General features: G+C 43.5%; 2 protein-coding genes across 2 annotated transcripts in view; one reads left to right on the top strand and one right to left on the bottom strand.

Annotated features, from left to right (window-relative positions):
- CDCA8 (cell division cycle associated 8) overlaps window positions 1–19,150 on the top strand; it is a 176,662-nt gene that overhangs the window by 15,293 nt on the left and 142,219 nt on the right. The window lies entirely within an intron of this gene.
- SNIP1 (Smad nuclear interacting protein 1) lies at window positions 3,369–19,096 on the bottom strand. The gene is made up of 4 exons (XM_055586352.1): window positions 18,750–19,096; window positions 16,660–16,762; window positions 5,286–5,890; window positions 3,369–4,160 (listed from the first exon to the last, which is right to left on the bottom strand). The coding sequence occupies exons 1-4, from the start codon at window positions 18,974–18,976 to the stop codon at window positions 3,896–3,898; spliced, it is 1,200 nt and encodes a 399-aa protein (XP_055442327.1). The 5' UTR covers window positions 18,977–19,096; the 3' UTR covers window positions 3,369–3,895.

The raw sequence follows: 19,150 nt of genomic DNA, 5'->3' as shown, positions 1-19,150 counted from the left end.
CTAATTAACCCTTAAGTATTCACTCTTCAAAGGGGATTTTTTTTTTTCTAGTTTTTGCCCCAAGGCATGTGAGATCTTTATTGTGCCCATCTTTGCATGAAATGTTGCTTTGAGATCTCCAGTTTTCTTGGAGATCTCTATATTTCATGCAAAGATGGGCACAATAAAGGACAGAAACGGTGAAAATCTAATAGAAGCAGAAGAGATCAAGAAGAGATAGCAAGAATACACAGAGGAACTGTACAAAAAAGATTTTAATGACCCTGATAACCACAGTGGTGCGGTCACTCACCTAGAGTCAGACATCCAGGAGTGTGAAGTCAAGTGGCCTTAGGAAGTACTGCTGCCAATAAAGCTAATGGAGGCAATGAAATTCTAGCAGAGCTATTTAAAATCCTCAAAGATGATTCTGTTAAAGTGCTGCACTCAATGTCAGCAAATTTGGACTGGAAATTTGGAGATTGCAGTGGCCACAGGAAAAGGTCAATCTTCATCCCAATTCCCAGGAAGGGGGGTACTAAAGAATGTTCAAACTACTGGACAGTTGCAGTCACTTCCCATTCTAGTAAGGTGATGCTCAAAATCCTTAAGCTAGGTTTTAGCAGTGTGTGAACCGAGAACTTCTAGACGTCCAAGCTGGGTTTAGAAAGGGCAGAGAAACCAGAGATCAAATTGCCAACATTCACTGGATCATACAGAAAGCAAGGGAATTCCAGAAAAACATCTGTTTCATTGACTACGCTAAAGTCTTTGACTGTGTGGATCATAACAAACTGTGGAAAACTCTTAAAGAGATGGGAATACCAGATCATCTTACCTGTCTCCTGAGAAACCTGTATGCGGGTCAAGAAGCAACAGTTAGAACCTTATATGGAACAACCGACTGTTTCAAAATTGAGAAAGAAGGACAAGGTTTATTTGTCACCCTGTTTATTTAACTTATATGCAGAGTGTGTCATGCAAAATGCCAGGCTGGATGAGTTACAAGCTAGAATCAAGGTTTCTGGGAGAAATATCAACAACCTCAGATATGCAGATACACTTTAATGGCAGAAAGCGAAGAGGAACTAAAGAGTCTCTTGATGAGGGTGAAAGAGAAGAGTGAAAAAGCGGGCTTAAAACTCAATATTAAAAAAACTAAGATCACAGCATTCAATCCCATGACTTCATGGCAATTAAAAGGGGAAAAGGTGGAAGCAGTGACAGATTTTATTTTCTTGAGCTCTGAAATCACTGCTGATGGTGACTGCAGTCATGAAATTAGAAGATGATTGGCTCTCGGAAGAAAAGTTATGACAAACCTAGACAGCATATTTAAAAAGCAAAGACATCACTTTGCTGACAAAGGTCCATATAGTCAAGGCTATGGTCTTTCCAGTAGTCATGTACGGATGTGAAAGTTGGACCATAAAGAAGGCAGAGTGCCAAAGAATTGAGGCTTCTGAACTGTGGTGCTGGAGAAGACTCTTGAGAGTCCCTTGGGCTACAAGATCAAACCAGTCAATCTGAAAGAAAGTCAATTCTGAATATTAATTGGAGGGACTGATGGTGGAGGCTGAAGCTCCAATACTTTGTCCACCTGATGTGAAGAGCCGACTCATTGGAAAAGACCCTGATGCTGAGAAAGACTGAAGGCAGAAGAAGAGGGAGACACAGGATGAAATGATTGGACGGCATCACCAATTCAATGGGCATGAACTTGGGCAAACTCCGGGAGATGTTGAGGGACAGGGAGGCCTGCAGTGCTGCACTCCATGGGGTTGCAAATAACTGGACAGGACTTGGTGACTGAACAATGCGGGCTCTTAGTTCCCCCACCAGGGATAGAACACATACTCCCTGCAGTGGACAGGAGAGTCCTAACCACTGGACTGCCAGAGAAGTCCCTAGAGGGGATCTTTTCATTTCTTTTGAATAAAATTAGTCAGCTGCTCCTCCCCCCACTAGGTACTAGTCAACATTTAATGTCGAGTACATACAGGTATGAGACCTCAATGGGAATACAATGGTAAGCAAGATCAGCCAACATTAATGTTGTCTAGTCACTAAGTCACTTGTGTCCCAACTCTTTTGCAACCCCATGGACTCGACAGCCTGCCAGGCTCCTCTGGTCCATGGGATTTTCTAGGCAAGAATACTTGAGTGGGTTGCCATGTCCTTCTACAGGTGATCTTCCCAACTCAGGGATGGAATCCGAGTTTCCTGCATTGGCAGGTGGATTCTTTTACCACTGAGCCACCAGAGAAGCCCAATAATATTATTAGTTTCCACCCAAGGGGACTAGCTAGCAGCAGCACTGAGTGACTTGCATCATCTCTCCTTCCCATCTCACACCCCCATCACCACCTGAGGGTGAGGAGGCAGGGACAGGTGTCAACTGGTATGAGGCCCACGACAGATAACCTGCCCCAACTCGACTCTTCTGGGAAGAAAAACCCCTCCACTGCCAACTCAGAAAGCCCTGCTGCTTCATCAGGACCACCACTCAAGTCACTGAGAGGTGAAGATCTGGATTCCAGGGCAGGTGTGAGCCCTATCACTCCCATTCCCTTGACACCCTCCACAACTGTCGACTTCTACTCCCGCAATACTGATTCAAAGATTTCCTTAGCACCAAAATATACCTGTGAACACAAGGTCTTCTGTGCTAGCAAAGAAGTACATTTTGAAAGGGGGCTATATTTACAAATTTTATTATTTTTTATTCCAAAAATACATATAAATGAAAACCTGCTCCTCAAATGCAGGGAGGCCTTTGCCTATGATATTGTATTATGTTTACATCACAAAACATTCTCATAGGAAACTCAGTATGCAGCTCTTTCACACACAATTTTTTAAATATGTACATATATACATACATACAACAGATGTAAGCAGCTGTGACTTTTCTACTTACACATAGTCCTCTGGTGGAAAATCAGAAAATTGGGCAAATCCCATATTTTCCAGCCTTGGGAAGGTAAATACAACTTCTCTGAACGTTATTTTAAAAAGATGAAACATGTAAACCACACAACCGTCTTTTGACATGTATATGTTGTTAAGATAAAGCAAAGATCCTGCTACATAAATGACTATTTCTCTAAAGGAAGAAAGAATGGAGAAAACCTCTAAATAAAAATGTGAAATTGAAGAACAGCTACGATGATCAAAATTGTTCATGTTCTGTGGAGAAATCAGTTCTCTCCCAGGAAACAGACCCACGACCCATTTCGGCCTCCTATGACATGCAGTCAGCACCCGCTGGCAGTGGCCATGGTCCTCCTGTACAGTCGTGAGCTGAAGCAGGCTCCATAAAGCATCTGTTTGAGTCCAACAGCCAATAATGAGGTCATGTGGTAAATCCCACCCACCCACCCAAACCAACCAAGTGCAAAATCAATTTCTATGACTCAAGAGCTCAACCAGGTCAAAGCTTTGGTATATTCTGGAGGCTATTTTGGTGATAACCAAAGCTTAGTAAGATTCTCTGTTCAGGGGTTTGCCCCCGAGATAAAAACAAACCCGGTCCACAAAGCTTAACAACTATATAAATAGGGTTAACTGTACAAAGAAAACAAGCCACAACTCCCCGTTAACCAAGGGTTTATAGTTTCCTAGGCAGCAGTTCTGAAAGCACCAACTCAAGCCATGATGCTTCCACTAAAACACGATGTGTCGGTGAGACTGTTAGGAAAATAAATGCCCACAGGCATGTGGCCAACGTGTCACAGAAAGAAGTTCAACCAAACTAAGTCATTTTTTTTTACACTGGACATAAGCTGGTCAGCAACAGAAGAAAGACTTAAGGCAGTAAGAGGCATTACAGAGAGCACTGCGGTGCCCCGTGGGTCAGTCCCAAAGCCTTCTCGCAAAGAAAGGTCTCTCGAGAGCCTGGGCTGTTTTCAGTTTGCTAGCTGTCAGACACCTCCTCCTCTTCCTCGTCGTCCTCGTCTTCTTTCCTGTCTACTTCAGAGGTGTCAGAGGACTCGTGGAGCAGAACATACTCTCTACTGCTGAACCCAAACTTAAGGACATCCTTTTCCTTCAGTTCATAGTATCTCTGTGGCTCAATTCGCTTGTTGTTCAGGAATGTCCCGTTGCCGGAGCCAAGGTCAATGATGTAGGGCTTCACCCTGCGGCCAACTGTCCCATCAGCACGGGTATACTCCACAAGCCTAGCGGAGTAAAGGAGAGAAAGCTGTGAGTGAGATCCAGCCTCAGAGCCTCCAGCTCTTTGCTAACAGTCTGGACAATGTAAATACCTGGCTGAGACTCAGTTCAAGTTCAAACTGTAGAAATCAATGGGAAGGCACAGTCATGGATTTCGAAATTGGGAGCAAGTTAAATCGGTGAGAACTGGGCACTGGGAAAGAGGAATTCATGGTAGATCATAGCTTAAAATGCAGAATCCAAGGCCTCTTGCCATGGTTAAGAAATACTTTTTTTTTGTATTTTTAAAAATTTGACATTTTTTGTATTGTTAATAATCAACATAATGCTTCTTTTACCTATATTTCAACATATTTTAGATTCTGTCCCAATAGGAATAAACCAGTATATCTGGACTTCAGAGTCAAGGGAACAGATAAGATGATCAAAATTATTCAAATCAAAACCAATTTGAGCCAGCATGCTACCTCAGTGATTATTTATTAGGCAGGCCACCTGGCTTTGCTGAGCTTCATCGGCTCATCTGTTCAATGGGGTATTAAGACTAGTCCTCGCCTCCCCAGAGGATTGTTGTGAGCATCCAACAATAACAGATGTACTACAGAAATTGCCAAGATACAGATTCGGCTAACATATGCCAGGCTTTCTCAGCTTTATTTTCATTCTCGGCTTTACTTCCATTTACCTATCATAGCCCTGCAAGGGACGTAGAAACTGAGGCCCAGAAGAGCGGCTGGCCCCGGGTAAGTGGCATTGGCAGGATTCAAAATCTCGATTTCGGACACCAACATCTATCCTCTTACACAAATGTTGGCAATTATTCATATAAAGTGATTATACATTAGAGGAATAATACTCCTTAAATTAGAAGGAATTCCCTGACGGTCCAGGGGTTAGGACTCCACGCTCTCACCGACAAGGACTTGGGTTCGATCCCAGGATGGGGAACTAAAATCCCATAAACCATGCAGGTTCAGCCAAAAAGATAAAAATTAAAAAAAAAATACTATTAGGTATGAGGGATATGGGCTTCTTGTGCACACACACATACACAGATCTCACTAATCCTAACTGGCCGAGGCGTCGGGCTTCTGCTGGCACCGTGGTTTCCTCCGCAGATGGACACTTACCGGTACTGAAAGACTGCGTGCTGCTTTGAACAGGAGGGGTGATCGATGGGAATGTCTGCAATGCGGCGGTGCCGGCCCAGGAGGTAAGCACTCTGCCGGTGGATGTACATCACTGGAAGCACTTCATCGTTTTTAAAGGGGTAGAGACGCCACCGTTTTTTGGGGATACGTGCTTCCGGGGGCTCGCTGTATTTAATAACTACACCCCGAAAGGTGTTAGTGTCCTCAAGAAGTGCCCCAGAAAGTTCGAAGCTTGGCTTCTCTTTAACAGGCACCTCTCTGTCCTTGTTGTTGCCTCCAGGTCCAGGCCGAGGCAGCGCGTCCTGAGACGCGTTACTGCCGGCGCTAACTTCGCTCTTCTGGCGGTGCTCGCGGCGCCGGGTGTTGTGGAACTCCCGCTCGGCTTCCTGAGCCTGCAGGTTCTGAGCATCTCGATCACGTCCCTGAGGCTGCCCGCTGCCAGGCCTCTCGCCTGAGCTTCTCCTCTGGTGGGAATGGCCACGGTGCCTGTCTCGGTCACTGTTTCGAGCTCGCTTGTGTTCCTGTCCTGAGGGTTCTCGGTGTGGCCGATCTTCCCGGCCTCTCCGAGGATGGTCCTCACGTTCCTGAAATTCAAACAGATTCAGGAAAGTAAAGCCAGTTCATGGTCTCTAAACAGAGCTGCATTCGAGATGTCATTTCTGATTTGGTGTTCAGAGCAAAATGTCCCACAGAAATAAGGTTACCAGTGGTGGTCATGTTCGCTTGCAAGGCTACCACCCAGTGAAAGTGTTAGCCGCTCCGTTGTGTTAGACTCTTTGCGACCCCACAGACTGTAGCCTGCCAGGCTCCTCTGTCCATGAGATTTCCCAGCCAAGAATACTGGAGTGGGGTGCCATCTCCTTCTCCAAGCTGCCCAAATATAGCTCTAACAGCACACGCCCAGGTTCAGAGCCTGAGAAACAAGAATACCTACAGGCAAACTTAGGGAAAACACAACTCACAGAGAGAATTAAGTAGTCACATACAAGATAATTCAGTTCAGTTCAGTTGCTCAGTCGTGTCCAACTCTTTTCGACCCCTTGGACTGCAGCATGCCAGGCCTCCCTGTCCATCACCAACTCCCGGAGTTTACTCAAACTCATGTCCATTGAGTCAGTGATGCCATCCAACTATCTCATCCTCTGTCGTCCCCTTCTTCTCTCGCCTTCAATCCTTCCCAGCATCAGGGTCTTTTCAAATGAGTCCACTCTTCGCATCAGGTAGCCAAAGTATTGAAGTTTCGGCTTCAACATCAGTCCTTCCAATGAACGTTCAGGACTGATTTCCTTTAGGATGGACCGGTTGGATTTCCTTGCAGTCCAAGATAATTACATAAAGAAAAAAGCTACTTTTCTCTTATGCCAGAAATGAAAATGTATTAATAGTAATTTTGAAAGATCTTATTTCAACAGTAACAAAGATTACTCAATACCTAGGAATAAAATTAAGCATTATATAAGAAGAAACCTGTAAAAATTTACTGCAGCTGACCCTTGAACAATGAGGGGGCTGGGGCACAGGGGAACCAACCCTCCAGGCAGCTGTAGTCAGCCCTCTGTATATATGGTTTCTCTATATGTGGTCCCTCTGTATTTGAGGGTCTGCACCTGCAAATTCAACCAACCCAGGACACGGAGTACTGCAGCCTCTACTATTGAAAACAATCTGCATATACGTGGACCAGTGCAACTCAAACCCATGTTGTCCAAGGGTCAATTGTAACAGATATATTTTTTAAAGATGTGAAGAAATGAAGAAACATACCAAGGCTTCTTTAAAAAAGTACTGAAAATCAGCCTAGTAGGATAATGGGGAAAGGATAGTAATAAGCAATTTTCAAAAGAAGTATTAATAAATACCTAATGAACACATGAAAATAGGTTTATCCTTACTAATCTTATAGCTAAAGTATCAGAGTTCAAGAGGGGGACCTGCCACTATGAAGTGAGGCTCCTCTCCTGGGAAGGGGTAGAGAGGAAATCCCGAGCATCAGGACTGGGACCTTGCCCCCACTTCCTCACCGACCCCCATCCCTAGCCCTTGCCTCAAGGCCTTCTCCCTACCATCCATAGAGGTCAAGTAGGGGTCTGTTTGCTCAGAGCCAGACCCAGTTTTCCTAGACTTCCTAACCTCCAAAGACAAGTACCAAGGGGGAGGGAGCCTCAGACACCCATCCCTCCTACTTCAAGACATTCACCAGCTTGCCACCACCATCTGCCTTGAGTTCACCAGAGCTAATCTCATTATCCCCTTTCAGTTCAGTTCAGTTCAGTCGCTCAGTCATGTCTGTCTCTTTGCGACCCCATGAATCGCAAAGGCCTCCTTGTCCATCATCAACTCCCGGAGTTTACTCAAACTCATGTCCATCGAGTCGGTGATGCCATCCAGCCATCTCATCCTCTGTTATCGCCTTCTCCTGCCCCCAATCCCTCCCAGCATCAGGGTCTTTTCCAATGAGTCAACTCTTTGCATGAGGTGGCCAAAGTACTGGAGTTTCAGCTTCAGCATCAGTCCTTCCAATGAACACCCAGGACTGATCTCCTTTAGAATGAACTGGTTGGATCTTCTTGCAGTCCAAGAGACTCTCAAGAGTCTTCTCCAACACCAAAGTTCAAAAGCATCAATTCTTCGGTGCTCAGCTTTCTTCACAGTCCAACTCTCATATCCATACATGACCACTGGAAAAACCATAGCCTTGACTAGATGGACCTTTGTTGACAAAATAATGTCTGTGCTTTTTAATACACTATCTAGGTTGGTCATAACTTTCCTTCTAAGGAGTAAGCGTGTTTTAATTTCATGGCTGCAGTCACCATCTGCAGTGATTTTGGAGCCCAAAAAAATAAAGTCTGACACTGTTTCCACTGTTTCCCCATCTATTGCCCATGAAGTGATGGGACCAGATGCCATGATCTTCATTTTCTGAATGTTGAGCTTTAAGCCAACTTTTTCACTCTCCTCTTTCACTTTCATCAAGAGGCTCTTTAGTTCTTCTTTACTTTCTGCCATAAGGGTGGTGTCATCTGCATATCTGAGGTGACTGATATTTCTCCCAGCAATCCTGATTCCAGCTTGTGCTTCTTCCAGCCCAGTGTTTCTCATGATGTACTCTGCATAGAAGTTAAATAAACAGGGTGACAATATACAGCCTTGACCTACTCCTTTTCCTATTTGGAACCAGTCTGTTGTTCCATATCCACTTCTAACTGTTGCTTCCTGACCTGCATATAGGTTTCTCAAGAGGCAGGTCAGGCGGTCTGGTATTCCCATCTCTTTCGGAATTTTCCACAGTTTATTGTGATCCACACAGTCAAAGGCTTTGGCATAGTCAATAAAGCAGAAATAGATGTTTTTCTGGAACTCTCTTGCTTTTTCGATGATCAAGTGGATGTTGGCAATTTGATCTCTGGTTCCTCTGCCTTTTCTAAAACCAGATTGAACATCTGGATGTTCAGTTCACATATTACTGAAGCCTGGCTTGGAGAATTTAAAGCATTACTTTACTAGCATGTGAGATGAGTGCAATTGTGCAGTAGTTTGAGCATTCTTTGGCATTGCCTTTCTTTGGGATTGGAATGAAAACTGACCTTTTCCAGTCCTGTGGCCACTGCTGAGTTTTCCAAATTTGCTGGCATATTGAGTGCAGCACTTTCACAGCATCATCTTTTAGGATTTGAAATAGCTCAACTGGAATTCCATCACGTCCACTAGCTTTGTTCATAGTGATGCTTTCTAAGGCCCACTTGACTTCACACTCCAGGATGTCTGGCTCTAGGTGAGTGATCACACCACAGTAATTATCTTGGTCATGAAGATCTTTTTTGTACAGTTCTTCTGTGTATTCTTGCCACCTCCTCTTAATATCTTCTGCTTCTGTTAGGTCCATACCATTTCTGTCCTTTATCGAGCCCATCCTTGCATGAAATGTTCCCTTGGTATCTCTAATTTTCTTGAAGAGATCTCTAAGTCTTCCCCATTCTGTTGTTTTCCTCCATTTCTTGGCATTGATCGCTGAGGAAGGCTTTCTTATCTATTTCTTATGCTATTCTTTGGAACTGTGCATTCAGATGCTTATATCTTTCCTTTCCTCCTTTGCTTTTCGTTTCTCTTCTTTTCACAGCTATTTGTAAGGCCTCCCCAGACAGCCATTTTGCTTTTTTGCATTTCTTTTCCATGGGGATGGTCTTGATCCCCGCCTCCTGTACAATGTCATGAACCTCTGTCCATAGTTCATCAGGCACTCTATCAGATCTAGTCCCTTAAATCTATTTCTCACTTCCACTGTATAATCATAAGGGATTTGATTTAGGTCATACCTGAATGGCCTAGTGGTTTTCCCTACTTTCTTCAATTTAAGTCTGAATTTGACAATAAGAAGTTCATGGTCTGAGCCACAGTCAGCTCCCGGTCTTGTTTTTGCTGACTGTATAGAGCTTCTCCATCTTTGGCTGCAAAGAATATAATCAATCTGACTTCAGTGTTGACCATCTGGTGATGTCCATGTGTAGAGTCTTCTCTTGTGTTGTTGGAAGAGGGTGTTTGCTATGACCAGTGCGTTTTCTTGGCAAAACTCTATTAGCCTTTGCCCTGCTTCATTCCGTATTCCAAGGCCAAATTTGCCTGTTACCCCAGGTGTTTCTTGACTTCCTACTTTTGCATTCCAGTCCCCTAAAATGAAAAGGACATCTTTTCTGGGTGTTAGTTCTAAAAGGTCTTGTAGGTCTTCATAGAACCGTTCAACTTCAGCTTCTTCAGTGTTACTGGTCGGGGCATAGGCTTGGATTACCATGATATTGAATGGTTTGCCTTGGAAACAAACAGAGATCATTCTGTCGTTTTTGAGACTGCATCCAAGTACTGCGTTTCAGACTCTTTTGTTGACCATGATGGCTACTCCATTTCTTCTAAGGGATTCCTGCCCACAGTAGTAGATATAATGGTCATCTCACTTCCAACTTGCCTTGATTCATGGAATTACCCCCTTTATCCCTGATTAAATGAGTCACTGTAAGAAGTCACAGGCTCCGGGCCATCACCTCCACCTCCCTTGTACTCTAATTCCCATAAGGCTCTGTATATGATGGATTCTGCCCCCAAATTCCACCCTTTTTCAACTCCTAAAGCCACTGTACTTTCTATTTCTTCTGGAAATGGGAAGCTTGGCAAAACCATCCTACATCCTCCACGTCTTCTCAGATAGTTCCTGTCTCTGTTCACTCTGCCTGAGCACACTGTTCCCCCACAGCTCTCTCAAAGGAGCTGGTTTTCTCCTTCTGACCTCCCCTCAGCTCCCGCCATCTTCAGGCCTGGACATATGGCAGGCATTGCCCTTTCTTCTCACTGCCAATTCTAAAACATTCCCCACCTTTTTCTTTTTCCCTAAAAAGATGCAGCACTGAATCTCATGTAAGACCACTGTCACCCATTACTCTCACCGCTGCTGTCATTTACTAATCCTAAATCATGTCCCTTCACTTTATACCAGTTTTACTTCTAGCTCAAGTCATTCTCTCCAGCATTACCTTTGCTGATTTCAGTACCATGCTGACCTCTCCATTCTTCGCGTTTCTCTCTTCCCATTATCTTATCTGTCACCTCCTTTCTCCTCAGCCACTCACCTCATGGTTACACAGACCTTTTCACTTCTAATAACTGCAGCCCCTCCATAATTTCACTTTCAAGCAGTCCTCTGTCTGCCCATCTTCCAAGTTCGCATTTTACCCAACTCTAACAATCATCCCAGTAAGACTCATCCCAGCCTTTGATACTCTCGCCTCTGCACAGTCCCTCACTCTCTTGATGTGCTCTCTTCCGTTCCCCTCTAACTGAAATTCCAGGGTCAAGCAGTATGATCACTCCCTCAATCCCCTGTCCCATGCCATTCATGCTGCACTGTCCTGGTAAAACCACAGCCAGCATCAAGCACATCGAAGCAGCAAGAGAAAAGCACAAGCCATCTTGACGGTCCCACCTTGGTCCCACCTCAGAAGCATGACCCAAGCCTCCTTAATGATGCCCAGCAACCACCCTACATTTTCTTGATCTATTCCTCCTCCCAGATGACTGTTTCAGCCCTTCCCTCTCTCCCTACATAGCCCTCTACATCTCTTACTTACTCAGAAGGGCTTTTCTATGTCTGCCCACCTACCAGTATCTACACCCATTTACTGTTTTCCCTTCCTTTGCCTGTAAGGAAACTATCTGTGCTTCTGTCTAAAGCTGATTCCCAGCCCTGGGAGTTTCCCTCTCATCCAGAGTATCTCTGCAGTGATTTGTGCCTCTCCTGTACACAGTCTACTTCCCTGACCTGCACTGAACCACCCCTGTCAGCACAGGCGTCTGCTCTTTTCCAAAGCCCATTTCCCATGTTGGCTTCCACTCTATTTCTTCACTCTCTGAGTAAAATTCCTTAAAAGAGTTTGGTGTTACTCAGTCCCCAATTCTTTTTCCATCTTTTTTTTAATTCTCCAATTAGGCTTCACCCTTACTACTCCACTAAAATTGCTGGTCAAGGTCACCAATGACCTACATGTTGCTAAATCCAATGGGCGATTCTGTCTTCGTTTCTAGTACATGTATGTATACTAGGCAAAATCAGTAGAAACTTTGGAGAGAATATGACAAATTACATAACCAGACAACACAAAATAACTAACATTTCAACATACACTCTCAACTATTGATAAGTCAAGTAGGATAACAGATACAATATGATTCTTTTTGTTAACATCTTTGCACAGAATACACACACACACCAACATATAAAGGAAAAGAAGAGAACATAAGCATTATAGAACGCTGAAGTATAAATACCAAACTATTAAAATGGTGACCTCTGGGGATTAAGGAGGTTTTTTTGTTCATGGGGAGGGGTGTGATTCTGGGGCTAATGACAGAAGTAACCATATACTATGTAAATCATCCTCTCACTTTTTATTTTACAGACTTCCGTGTTATGATGATGAATAAGCAATTGACAAATTTTTTCCTCAGGTTTCCACAATCCTGTCCCCCACCTCCTTTAAAAAAAACAAACAAACCGAAATATAGTTGATTTACAATGTTGTATTCATTTCCGGCATATACAAAGTATTCTGTTACACACATAGACACATTCTTTTTCAAATTCTTTTCCATATTAGGTTATTAAATTATATTGAATATAACTCTGTGTTGAACTTTTTTTTTTTTTTAATGGTGGCTGAGTAGTGCAGAAAAGAATATCTCTAAGTACAAGTCAGAGGCCGTGTGTGCTCTTACAATCCAGGTGAAAGTCACTGATTTTTCAACTGCCTATCAAGGCCTCAATTCCCTCTGTTGAGAACCATTTCCAAGTTTCTAGCTGATACAAACAAAGTCAGCTTTTTAAGAGATTATTTGAGGTCAGAAGGGAAGTTAGCATAGATAAGCAAACTAAGACACTCCAAAGTAACAATAATCACAAAACAGTTCCACGTGATAGGCCCCAGGATTTACTATAAGTTGCTGATTTAGAAACCAGAGGTAAAAATCTGCAAGCTGAAAAAAGTGTAACACACACACCTTTCTCCAGGGGATCTTCCTGACCCAGGGATAAAACCTAGGTCGCCTACACTGCAGGCAAATGTTTGCTGTCTGAGCCACCAGGGAAGCTCCTTTATTTATATATATATAAACAATCAGGGAGTAAAATGGTGGTCACTAGGAGATGGGAGGTGGGAGGACAAGACTGATGGTATTTAAGGGTACTAACAGTAACGAATAGTAAATAAGCCATAGATAGGGATCTAATGCCCAGAAAAATGAATATAGACAGTAACACTACTCTATAATGATGTAACTTGGTAAATACTGCTTCCATGGCAATCGTATAACAATTTATAAATGTATCCAACTAACAGGCTACGTACTGTACCTTTTAAATCTACAAAATGTTAACATGCCAAAATTATTAAATCATAACCGTGGCAAGTTGTACAAACACACACACAAAGCTACAAGTGGTTTGAGAGGTTTGATCTGGGTATTGTGGTTCCAGCGGCTGAATTCTGAGATAATGAAGGTGATGGCTGACCAACTCATACAACAGATCATCAAGACTGGCTCTGAATCTTTTTAGGTAGCAGAAGTTGGCTCAAATTCACAGGCAAATCCATTTTGTTAATGCCAGTGTCTCTATTTGCACTTTGTAACCCAGAGGTTCTTTAAAGAGAAGACTGAGGACTTCCCTGGTGGTCCAGTGGTTAAGAATCTGCCAATGCAGGGAACATGGGTTTGATCCCTGGTCCGGGAAGATTTCACATGCCACAGGGCAACTAAGCCTGCAAACCACAACAAGAGTGTAGCCTCTGCTCACTACAACTAGAGAAAGTCCACACACAGCAATGAAGACCCAGCACTGTCAAAAATTAAATAAAACTTATAGGAAAGAGCACAAGACATGACTGAACGCCTGTCCCTGGGGACTAAGGACAGGGCAGGAGTGCCTGCTCTGACTGCTCTTGCTCAACTCAGTGCCAGAGTCCCAGCCATGCAGCAAGGGGAAATAAAATGAACATGCTTTGTAAAGGGAGACAGACAGAACTGCCCCTGTGCCGACATGACTATATGTAGAAAATCCCAAGTTTTAGGTTGGGATTTATTTAGGCAAAATAAATGAGTTCAATAAGGTCACAGGATGTAAGATAAACATACAAAAATTGATCATACTTCTATGTGTTAGCAATGAACAAGTAAATACTGAAATTCAAAATATCACTTAATGATAACTTAAAAAAATTACTTAAGTGCAACTCTAACAAAACGCATACAGGACTTGTACACTGAAACACTGATAAAAGAAATCAAAGATCTAAATAAACAGAGACACATCTATATTCAAAGACTGGAAGACTCTACATATTTAAAAATTCTCAAAAAGTACAAGTTGAATATAATTTCAATCAAAATCCTAGCAAGTTTTTTTTATAGATATAAACAAGATTGTTCTAAAATGTATATACGGAAAGACAAAGGAACGAGAATTCCTAAACAATTATTTATTTATTTGGCCATGTCCTGTGGCATGTGTTGTCTTAGTTCTGCCCAGCCAGGGGTCAAACCTATGCCTCAGAGTCTTAACCACTGGCCTACCAGGGAAGCCCCAACAAGTTTTAAAAAGAAGAAAGTGAAAGAATCAGTCTGTCCGATTTTAAGACATTATATAGCTACAGTAATCAAGACTGTGGTACTGGCAGAATGACAGATCAATGGCACCGGACAGAGGACCCAGAAATAAAGGCACACACACACACTTTTGATTTTTGACAAAGCAAAAGCAATTAAAGGGAGGAAAAATCGTCTTTCAACACCTAGTGCTGGAGTAAATGGATATCCATGGGCGAAAAAGGAAATTTGATTTAAGGCTCCTGCCTTATATTAAAACAAACTCAAAACAGATCATGGACTTTAAATGAACATTAAAGAAAAAACATATCTTCAGGTTCTAGGGTCAGGGAAGTTCTTAGACATAACACCAAAAGCATAATCTGTAAAAGGAAAAACAGACAAGCTGAACTCCAAACAAATCAAAAACTTTTGCTCTGAGGAAAACTCTTTTAAGAGAATGAACAGACAAGATACAGACGGAAAGAAAATATTGGAAAACCTCTCACTCCAAAAAGGCCTGGTATCTAAGAATATATTACCAAAAAAAAAAAAAAACAAAAACCTCTTAAAATTCGATAGTAAAAAACCCAAAACAATCCAACTAGAAAATAGGCAAAAGATCTGAAGAGACATTTTACCTAAAAGGAAATAAGATGGCAAATAAACACATGAAAAGATGCTCAACATTGTTAGCCACCAGGGACATGCAAATTAAAATCACAGTATCACTATCACTTGTCAGAATGGTCAAAATGGTCACAATACCAAATGCTGGATCACTCACATTATAAAAAGGGATAGCCACTCTAAGGACTAAATTGTGCCCCCTCCAAATTTATATACTGAAGTCTCAACCCCCACACCTCAGACTGTAACCAGATTTTTTGTAGGTAAGGTCTTTGAAGAACTGATTGAGTTAAAATGAGTAAGGCCCTAATCCAATATGGCTGACGTGGTTAAAGAATATGTGAGTCAGAGATGGGAGCACACAGAGGGAAAGACTATGAGGACCCAACAGAGAAGGCAAGCCAAGGAGAAAGGCCTCAGGAGACCAAACTGCTGAAACTTTGATCTCTGACTTCTACCCTCTAGAACTGTGTGAAAATTAATAGTTTCCATTGTTTAAGGCAACCAGTCTATGGTATTTTGTTATGGAAGACCTGGCAAACTAACATAGCACTCTGGAAAACAATTGATTTCTTAGGGGAAAAAACGGAGAAGGCAATGGCACCCCACTCCAGTACTCTTGCCTGGAAAATTCCATGGATGGAGGAGCCTGGTAGGCTGCAGTCCATGGGGTTGCGAAGAGTCAGACACGACTGAGCGATTTCACTTTCACTTTTCACCTTCATGCATTGGAGAAGGAAATGGCAGCCCACTCCAGTGTTCTTGCCTGGAGAATCCCAGGGACGGTGGAGCCTAGTGGGCTGCTGTCTATGGGGTCACACAGAGTTGGACACGACTGAAGCGACTTAGCAGCAGCAGGGGGGAAAAAAAAAAAAACGCGACTACCATACCATCTAGAAACTGCACTCCTGGGCACCTATCCCAGAGAAACGAAAACTTATGTTCACACAAAAACCTGTACAGAAATGTGTACACAGCAGTCTTATGTCTAATAGCCAAAAACTGCTAACAACCCAGATATACTTTAATGGGCAAATGGTTAAATCCATACCACTGAATACCATTCAGCAATAAAAAGGAAGGAACTACAGACAAAAGCAACAATATAAATGAATTCCAAAAGAATTTAGCTGAGTGGAAAAAGCTAATCCAGAAAGGCTACATACTGTGTGATTCTATTTACATAGCATTCTTGAAGAAACAAAATTACAGAAATGGAGAAGTGGTTAGAAGCTGCCAGGAGTTGGAGGGGTAAGGGTGGGAGGGAACTGGGTGTGATATAAAAGAACTACTTGAGGGATCCTGTGGTGATGGAAATGTTTTGTATCTTGACAGAACCGATGTCAACATTTTGGGTGGGGTATTGTTCTATATTCTGTAAGATGCTACTATCGGGACAAACTGTTGCTTTACAACTGCATGCGAATCAACCGTTATCTCAAAATAAAAAGTTTAACAAAGAAAGAAGAAAAAAGAAAAAAAAAAAAAGCCCAGTTTTTGGAGAAGCCCACTGCAGATACAGGAAAACACACACAACACTTTAGCTATGATGGAGAGGTGCTAGGTTTGGAGCCAGTAGAAAACATCTCAGTCCACTTACCTGCTTTACTTTGATTGCTGAGTGGTGAGGACTTCGGCTTCTCTTACTCCGGGGAGACTTGCTTCTTCTCCCTGAGGATTTGTTTTTCTTTTTGGCTGGGGACCTGTTCAGAAAATGGTACACACATTTATCTCAACTTTCATTCCCTCATACAAAACAGCTCCAAGTGTCAGGCATACCCAACTAACACAAACACCATGTCTTTGCTGATCACGCTAAAAGAATCAGGAGCTTCACTTTTCTGGTCCTGTGTCTTCCACATATGTAACTGCCTACTGGAACTTCTCACTTAGATGACAACTCTGGATTCCCAACCACCCAAGACACTTTTCCTCTGTTTTCTGCCAGCTGGGTAATTAGTGCCACCATCCACCCTGTTCCTCAGGCAAAAACCCTAGAAGTCAGCCTGATTCTTTTTCTCCCCTCGACCAACAGCCCCCCATGCTCCTTCCCCACACAATCACAATTTATCAGCAAAGTCTCTGGCTCTATCTCCTGGCTCTCCAAAGTCATTCCTACCACTCTCCTTGATTACTACACTGGATTTCCCCTCCCACCCCCATTTCTAGAAGAACACAATTAATTCCACTTCAGTTTCTGTGTATGGGTTGTTCCCTCTGCCTAGATCTTCAACAAGGCAGATTATTCCTATCATTCAGGTCTTAGGTCAAATAGCAGACTTTTCAGACAGCAGCTCAGGGAAAACCACCTCCCTCCACTCTCTCACTATCACATTAACCTACCCCTCAAATACTTGTTACTAACTGAGACTGCTTTTCCAAATTTGCTTGTTATTTTGTCTCAGGGCTAGAGCACCATCTAGGAGCACCATCTAGAGGCAGACCATCTAAATTCACCCTTGCAGCCCCAGAACCTAGGACGCTCTTCTTCCCCAACCCTTCACCATTTCCAATTTTATCTGCATATAATTCTACACTATTTTAAGTCAAATTCCACATATTACACATTTGTATGTATTTTTTTAATGTTGCATATTTTCCCACATTATTTTATAACCTAGAATGGTCTTTAGCACATAATAGGTACTCAGTCCAAAATCACTGCAGATGGCAATTGCAGCAATGAAATTAAAAGACGCTTACTCCTTGGACGGAAAGTTATGACCAACCTAGACAGCATATTAAAAAGCAGAGACATTACTTTGCCAACAAAGGTCGGTCTAGTCAAGGCTATGGTTTTTCCAGCGGTCATGTATGGATGTGAGAGTTGGACTATAAAGAAAACTGAGCGCCAAAGAATTGATGCTTTTGAACTGTGGTGTTGAGAGTCCCTTGGACTGTAGGGAAATCCAACCAGTCCATCCTAAAGGAGATCAGTCCTGGGTGTTCACTGAAAGGACTGATGTTTAGGCTGAAACTCCAATACTTTGGCCACCTGATGCGAAGAGCGGACTCATTGGAAAAGACCCTGATGCTGAGAAAGATTGAGGGCGGGAAGAGAAGGAGACGACAGAGGATGAGATGGTTGGATGGCATCATCGACTCGATGGACATGGGTTTGGGTGGACTCCAGGAGTTGGTGATGGACAGGGAGGCCTGGCATGCTGCGGTTCATGGGGTCGCAAAGAGTCGGACAAGACTGTGCGACTGAACTGAATTGAACTGAAAACTACGTCGAATGAATGAATAAATGAAGGTGTCTATCAAGAGACATTCTCTCCCCGCAAGAATATCAGGTAGATTGCCTAGGCCCTCGATATGTAAACTTCTTGGGACAGATAATTGAAAAGATAACGCCTGCACTCCATTTGCAGGCAGATGGGGAAAATCTTTCAACTTAAATTTTCACTGCTATCAACTGGACTATATTCGGTGAAATGCTGGGTACACAGAAATGAAGGGGCGAGAGACTGCGCAACAGGCATTGAGCGCTTAACGTCCAGCTGCAACCCAAGTGTTAGGTACCGAAGTAAACATTCTTCCACACAAGCACAACTGGTCACTTCCATCGCTTTAGGATTAAGTCCAAGCTGTCGCGTTCCTCGTTCAAGGTGTGTTTCTGGCGCTAGCCCTGTCCTCCCTTCTCAACGAGCCCTATCTAAGACCCACCCCGGGATGATTCCCACCTACCGGCTACCTCCTCGGGCTCGGTTCCCGCGGTGACTTGGGCGGCCGGACTCGCCGGCCGGTGGGGACGGGCTACCGCAGGAGGAATCCGGACGGCGGTGGACCGGAGGCGCGGACTCCGGGCTGAGTCGCTCCTGCTTCACCACTACCGCCGGCGCTATCGCCACCATGTCCCCGTCCCGGTGCCTTCGCCGGCTCCCCCGCTCCCGCTCGCTCTTCACCTCCTTCATGCCGAGAGATCTGCGGAGCCAAGGAAAATAGGTCCGTTGCCCTCCTGTCCCAAAGGAAATGACGGACTTGCCTCCGGGACTTCCGCTTCCGGCTGCGCGCTCTCCCAGAAGCCCTTGCAGCGGAGATAACGTGACAAGATTCCGAAGTGGGCGGGGCCTTAGTGACCCGTCTCG

Source organism: Bubalus kerabau, chromosome 6 (assembly GCF_029407905.1).
Source record: "Bubalus kerabau isolate K-KA32 ecotype Philippines breed swamp buffalo chromosome 6, PCC_UOA_SB_1v2, whole genome shotgun sequence".
Lineage (NCBI taxonomy): Eukaryota > Metazoa > Chordata > Mammalia > Artiodactyla > Bovidae > Bubalus > Bubalus kerabau.
This window is presented reverse-complemented; position numbering and strand designations above follow the sequence as displayed.